The sequence below is a fragment of the Fukomys damarensis genome, unplaced genomic scaffold, assembly GCF_012274545.1.
Source record: "Fukomys damarensis isolate Sample0158 unplaced genomic scaffold, DMR_v1.0_HiC HiC_scaffold_8, whole genome shotgun sequence".
In the NCBI taxonomy this organism is placed as follows: Eukaryota; Metazoa; Chordata; class Mammalia; order Rodentia; family Bathyergidae; genus Fukomys; species Fukomys damarensis.
This window is the reverse complement of record NW_022900920.1, coordinates 17877120-17884384: the sequence shown is the minus strand read 5'-3', so window position 1 is coordinate 17884384 and position 7265 is coordinate 17877120. Positions and strand designations below refer to the sequence as shown.

At 35.5% G+C, this 7265-nt stretch overlaps 1 protein-coding gene across 3 annotated transcripts in view; it reads left to right on the top strand.

Annotated features, from left to right (window-relative positions):
* Sec23ip (SEC23 interacting protein) overlaps positions 1–7265 on the top strand; it is a 54259-nt gene that overhangs the window by 29950 nt on the left and 17044 nt on the right. For all 3 annotated transcript variants that reach the window (XM_010632783.2, XM_010632782.3, XM_010632781.3), the window contains 3 exons: positions 715–867; positions 2449–2544; positions 3213–3410. In XM_010632783.2, the coding sequence (XP_010631085.1) occupies positions 715–867; positions 2449–2544; positions 3213–3410 (447 nt within the window). The remainder of the gene's footprint in view (positions 1–714; positions 868–2448; positions 2545–3212; positions 3411–7265) is intronic.

Here is a 7265-nt window from a genome sequence, read left to right as displayed (position 1 = left end):
AAAAAAAAAAAAAAAAAAAAAAAAGCCAGTAGATATAGAGATGGAGTTGAACTGTTTTCTACAACCTGAGCTATTTTCTGAAACTTTATTTTTAAAAATTATTTATTTATTGGACACAAAACTTTTGTATATACGGAGGGGAGGGGAATGGGATAAAGTAAAATAAAATTTATCAATTAAAATTTTTTTATGGGACTGGGGATTTAGCACAGTGGTTCTGCCAACTGCCTTGCAAGCGCAGGGACCTGAGTTTGATCCTTGGTACCAAAGGTAAAAAAAAATTTTTATTTATTTGGAAACAGTTTTTATGTATTCAGATACATTGAGGTTCAGAAAATTAATAGATTCACACAGCTCATTGTGTGTTTCTTTTTCCTTATGGATTATAACTAAATGTGAAAGTTTATGATATTTAAAAATGTGAAATAATGGGCCAGGGATTTAGTTCAGTGGTTCTGCCACCTGCCTTGCAAGTACAAGGTTTTGAGTTTGATCCCTCTTACTGGGGGAAAAAAAAAAGGGAAATAAATTATGTAAGAGGTAAGAACATGAGTGATTTATTAAACTTGTTTCAGAATATTCAAAGACTAAATAGCACAGTACCTAAAATTATGATTTTATCTGTAAGGCCAAATTGTTTAAAGTATCCTATAGATCAGATGTTCTGTGGGAATTTTTCTGAGCTTTGTAATGTTCCTTTTTTTTCCTGTTAAGATGCCTGAAGAGTCAAAGCTGACCTTGGATGAATCATGTGACCTTGATGTTGAAAATGAAGACATTCTAACTTTGCAAGCAACTCTGGAAGCGCTTAGCCTCTCTGAATATGTTAGCACTTTTGAAAAGGAAAAGATCGATACAGAATCTCTGGTATTGATGATAATTTAATTCTTTTTTTTGTTTAAAAATATTTTTATTGTAAGATTGAGAATCAAGAATGGTTGAAACAGGACTATGAATCTAGCACAGTGGTTCTGCTGCCTACCTCACAAGCACAAGGACCCAAGTTCGATCCCTGGTACCATACCAAAAGAATGGCTTATACAGGGCCGGGGTTTTTAGCTCAGTGGCACCTTGCCTGCCTTGCAAGTACAAAGTCCTGATTCAATCCCCAGTACCAAAAAAGAAAGAAGAGTAGCTTAAACAGATCAAAATTTATTCCAGTAAGGCAAAGACTTAGGTGTTTAAGAATTTGAACAGGGCCAGGGATTTAGCTCAGTGGTTCTGCTGCCTGCCTCGCAAGTGCAAGGTCCTGAGTTCTATCCCCAGTACCGAAAAAGAAAAAATAGAATTTGAGCAAAACAGAATTATTTTTAGAAAATATGAAAGCTGTTATGAGTATTACACAAAACACAGAATCCATAAAACAAAGAAATACATAGCAATAGACATCGTAAGCAACATCTCAGTAGTTGATGAATAAAAATATTTGGAACACATGTTGCAGACAGAGGGCTTATTTCCTTAAGAGTCAAAGCTTATACAAAGCTATTGGTAAGAAAGTAATAAGTAAACAGGAAAAGACTATAAAAAGATGGTTCATAGGAAAAGAAATAAATGACTTATATGAAAACTCAAAGAAATGCAGATTAGAAGTGAGTAATTTTTTTGACCTATCAACTTGAGAAAAATAGATTTCATAATATACTCTGTGTCCAGAATGAAGAGAAGTAGGCACTGTTGTATGTTGTTGATGAGAATGCAAATCAGTAGTTTAAATTGAGAGTGTAACTTGATTTTTTTATAATTGATATAAAACCTCTATAGATAGCAGTTTCAGAATATCTTTTAAAATATAAAAGTTACATTCCCATGCCCTACCAATTTTGCTACCAGGAATATTTTCCATAGAAGAATATTCACACAAGAATAGCTACAAAGATACTCACTGAGGCACTGTTTATAACACAGTGAAACCTTCAGACTGTTTCAGCACCTACTAGTAGGGCATTAGTTAAATCACTGCAGTGTATGTCCACAGTGGAGTGAATGAGTGAAGCCCTATCAGAGAAACTGATTTCAGATGCATCATGTGAAAAGAGTGAAGTTCACACTATGTGTATGTAGACTACACACACACACACTGGTAGGTGCTATATACGCGTAAGACACCTCTGCAAGGAAAGGAAATTAGCAGTTGTTGTTGAGAGGAGAATTGGGTGGTTGGGACAGGAATGGATGGGAGATACTTCCTCATGGACTTGACTAAAGCTTTGGAATTTGTATGCCATGCATATGTTCTCTGTTAAAAAAAATATCAGAATGTGTCAGGTATAGAGGCTTAAGATTTGTAGCTTAAGTGGATCTTTTATTTAAAAACAACAAAAAAAAACTTTTTAAAAGTTGACTGGCTGTTAGGTAGTTTTAGATGGTTTCTTTTTATAATTTTCACATTCTTATCTGTTCATCTGTCTGTCTCTAGATTAATTGATGTGCTTACTTGTTTTAAAGCTTATGTGTACAGTTGATGACCTGAAGGAAATGGGGATTCCTCTTGGACCGAGAAAGAAGATAGCCAACTTTGTAAAGCTGAAAGCCTCCAAACTGGTAAAATTCATGTCTGTACTCAAGAAAGGCCAACACTCCTTGTGTGACCAACTCATTTTTATTTTAGAAATTTTTAATAATGCCTGTGCTTAGACAAGCTAGGGTGCTCCTTCCTAGGGCACAGTAATGAAGCTGATGGAAGCCCAAACTCTAGACTCCATCAGAACTGGTTTTTCATCCAGGTTTTCCTAGGACCAATGGAGCTCCCTGAACAAAAGTTGTGAGTTTCAAACTGGTCTGTTTAGATTTAATAATAGCTGTTTAGTTTTTTTTTCTTTTTTTGGTCATTTTTTTTCAGTTAAGAAATTTAAAGTAAATTACAGATGTTATGACATTTTTCCTTAAATGTTTAGTATCTCTTGAGGACATTTTTCACAATGCTAGTATTATCTAATATACCTAAATCACTAGTCATTCCTTAATATTGTGATAGCATGGACTTTTTATTAGTACAAGTTTTCTTTTTTTGTTTTGTTTTGTTTTGGGGTACTGGGGATTGAACTCAGGTCCATGCTCTTGCAAGTACATGTTTTCAATACATAATGATTACATTCATCATGGGGAGTTGGCACATGTACACATCACATCTGAGATAGTGTGTTTTGTAGTGATAGTTGAGTTTTAAACTTTTTCTCAAGATTTGGTTAAGAAATTTTGGTTTTTCACAGGAACAGAAGAGAAAAGCATCAGAAAAGAAGGCAGTTACAGCTTTTGCAATGAAAGGACAAGAGGAGAACGTTCCAAAAGCTAAAGAAGTGGCTTCTCTCCCCTCGGAAACTAATGAGTCAAAGAGGAAACTTCCAGTTGGTGCTTACATTTCTTCTGTACATGTTGATTATGAGTCTTTTGAAGTTGGCACAGGACAGGTAAGTTTATATAGACTAGGGCTACATGTTTTTCATTGGAATTGTGTATCTTTATATTGGCTTGGCTTTATATTTGACTTGAAATATCTTTTAAAGTATAAAAGTTACATACCCTTGCCCTACCAGTTTTACTACCAGGAATATTTTCCATAGAAACTTTATATTCTTTAAGTATTTGTATAACATTTACTTGTGGCTAAGCAGAGAAAATTGTTTTCTTTTAGTAAAAATTTTATGCTTTTTATTCAGAATAAGAGATTGGACATATAGAGAACATCTAGCTTTTAAAGTTGTTTTTATTTTGTTTTTTTCATAACTCATAATTTTTCAGGATTAGTCTCAGAACCATTAATAATAGAATTGTGTATAGTTAGAAACTTATATTCAGACTATACCTAAATTTCTGTGAGAAATTTGCTGTACTCGAGTGTTCTAGTATTGACAGTTCTTGCCTTGGGGAAAAATTCCTATAAAAATTAACCAGGTAGTTGATAATACTACATTTAACAATATACTGTAATATATTTGTATCTCAGTGGCTTAGAAATATTACAGTCCATTTAGACAGTGTTACTTTCAGCCTATTTGTAATCGTACACACAGTGTAAGGATTCATCACCATAAAGAAGATGCATGGAGGCTCAAAATGGAACTCGATATTTGATTTATTCTGTTCAAGCTTTTAAGCCAAATTGACTCTTAATAATTCCATTTTAAAAATATCTGTCTTTTTTCAAACATGAACAAATTTCAGCAGACTAGCAAATAAAAGGCAAATGTTTCATTACTTCTCTGCAAAGGCTGAGTGTATAAAAGGGATATGAGCCATTGTGACACTCACTGCCCACTTCTTTCTTAGATGGAGGCTTCTCTGTGAACTTTGGGTTATTTCTTTTCAGCATTAGGACCACACAGGAAGCTGAGTCTACCCTGCTGAGTCCAATTAGTAAAATTTGAAGGAGTGATTTTATTTGACCTGGTTTGAGTTCATTCTGGAACAATTTGTGGCCTGGGTAGTGGGCCACAGATTGATTGACCAAGTCCAGGTCACTTGCCACCTCTAAGGTAGGTGAGTTAAGGCAGGCAGACAGGATCTATTATCCAGAAGGTTGCTGGCCCTCCAAATGATAGCCACTGGGTGGAGTGGTGCACACTTGTATCCCAGCACTCTGGGAGGCAGAGGTCGGAGGATCACAAGTTGTAGCCCAGCCTGGGTATCTCAGGGAGACTCTGTCTCAAAATTAAAAAATGAAAAAGGACTAAAGACATAACTCAATCAGAGGCCCTGGAATCAATTTCTGGTAGCAAACAAACAAAAACAAACAAACATGACAACAAAAAACAAACAAGAAGAAAGACTAATTCTGTTTCCAAATAAAGTTACATTCTGAGGTGTTGGTAGTTAAGACTTTAATATATCTTTTTTGAGGAGTCATAATTCAGTCCCTGACATTGTCATTGCAGGTAATTTGTAGTAGTTCTTTTTTGTTTGTGTTTTTGAGATGGTCTTGCTGTGTAGTCAGACTGGCTTTGAACTGACTGTGTAGCCTGGCTGGGCTCCTCCTCGAAGTCTTGGTGATCCTGTGCCTCAGCCTCCCAAGTGCTGGAATTGCAGGCATGTGCCACCATGCCTGGTAGATTTTCATTCTTTTAAGCAATCCATTGATAAACATTTTGAAAATAATTTTCTGTGCATTTTCTTGATTTCTTGCGTTAAATTGGCAGAAGTAGGGTAGCTGGGCCAGAGGATGTACATATGAAAGTTCTTATAGTTACTGCTACTTATTCCTGAAAAGTATGTTTGTTTCCCACCAGCTGTTTAAGAGGCCTCAGCCTCCACTGGCAGTTTGTAAAGGTTACCCCTCTTCACCTTGCCAGTACCGGTGTTGTTATTCTATCATTGTCCCTTTTTAAAAAACACCTTTTTCAGTGCTGTAGATCTATCCTATGCCTTACATGTGCTGGGCAAGTACTGTACCACTGAGCTACACCTCCAGTCCTTAATGTCCTTTAAAAATATGTGGTAGTCTCACTCTCAAACCTGGTTCTAAAGAGAAAAATGAAAGTAGATTTTTGATGTTCTAATATTTTATTTATGTTTCTGTTAACCTTAGAAAAAATTGGTGTCATATTTTATTTCTTGTTTTCCCCTTTTTCTCACTCTTTTTCCCTCCCTTTCTCCTTTCCTTTCTTTTTCCCTCCCTTTCTTTCTCTCTTCCTTCTATTGGAGGTTGAACCCAGGGCTTTGCACTTACTCTGCCACTGAGCTGCATCCCCAGTCTCCTTTTCCCCCTTTTATTATTTTTAGTGACAGGGTCTCACTAAATTGCCCAGGCTGCCTCAAACTTGGGATCCTCCTGCCTCAGCCTTTCAAGTAGCTGGGATTACCAGCATGTACCATCATGCCTGGCTCACACTATTTCTTTGAACATTCAAGAGGTTAGATATTTGAAGTGCTAAGTTTGCTGGTTTCCATTGAATTTCTGTTTTTACTGATTTTTTTCAACTTTTTATTTACCAATTGAAAAATATAGAGATATTTTTAAAAAGTGTAACAAATAGAAGGTAAACAAAAACAGATCAAATAGAAAATTGTGCAGACAGATAACACTAGTCTGGTATTGACTCAACAAAACATGCTGAAGCTATATTAATTTGACGTTCGTTGTTTGTACTTCAAAGTAAACAAGGATCACAGTGATCATATAATGATATAAAAGGCGGTTCTCTAACAAGAACTAATAGTTTTCAATGCGTATTTCACTAAACAACTGCATAAGGCAAAAACATGAAACTGAAGGGAAAATCATAGATCCACAGATATTACTGAGAATTTCAAAATACCTTCTTCAGTAATTGACAGCTAAAGAAAGAAAAATCTGTAATGGAACAGTTAAAATCAGCATCATGCCTCAAGTGGAGCATTATACTGTATGCAAAAACCAGTGTACTCAGTCCTCTAAAAATCATGAGAAATATTCAGCCAAATAGACTATGGTCATAGCCATAATAAAGACCCAATGCATCAAAAAATGGGAATCCTGCATAGTAAACTCTCACATCATATTGGAGTGAAACCAGAAACCAACAGCAGAAATATACCTAGAATATAGTAACTCTTCCTGTTGTCTTTTATTTATTTATTTATTAAAAATTTTTATTTATTTTTTTTTTGAGACAGGGTCTCACTGTGTAGTTGAGACTGACCTGAAACTCACTATGTAGCCCAGGCTGGTCTCGAACTCACAGTGATCCTCCTGCTTCAGCCTCCCAAGTGCTGGAATTACAGGTGTGTGCCACCATACCCGGCTGTCTTTTATCTCATACTTTACTCATATTTAAGTTTTTCTTAGAAGAAAAACTATGCAATATTTAAGATTGTTTGTCTGATTTACTTCACTTAATATTGTGGTTTCACGATGCATCTATTTTCCTACAAATGCCTCAAGTTTATCCTTCTTTATAGCAGAGTAGTACTCCATTGTGTATAAATACCACATTTTCTTTATCCATTCATCTGTTGATGGACATGCAGGCTGCTTCCAAGATTTAGCTGTTATGAATTGTGCTGCTATAAACATAGGTATGTATACTTCACTGTGGTGTGATATCTTTAATTCTTTTGGGAAGATACCTAGAAGGGGAGTAGCTGAATCATATGGAATTTCTACTTCTAGTTTTTTGAGGTATCTCCGTATTGATATACACAGTGGTCATATTAGTTTACCCTCTCACCAATAATGAAGAGAAAGATTCCTTTCTCCCCACAATCTTGCCAGCATTTATTGTTGGTTGATTTCCTGGTGGTAGCCATTTTTTCAGAGGTGAGAAGGAATCTTTTTTTTTTTTTTTTTT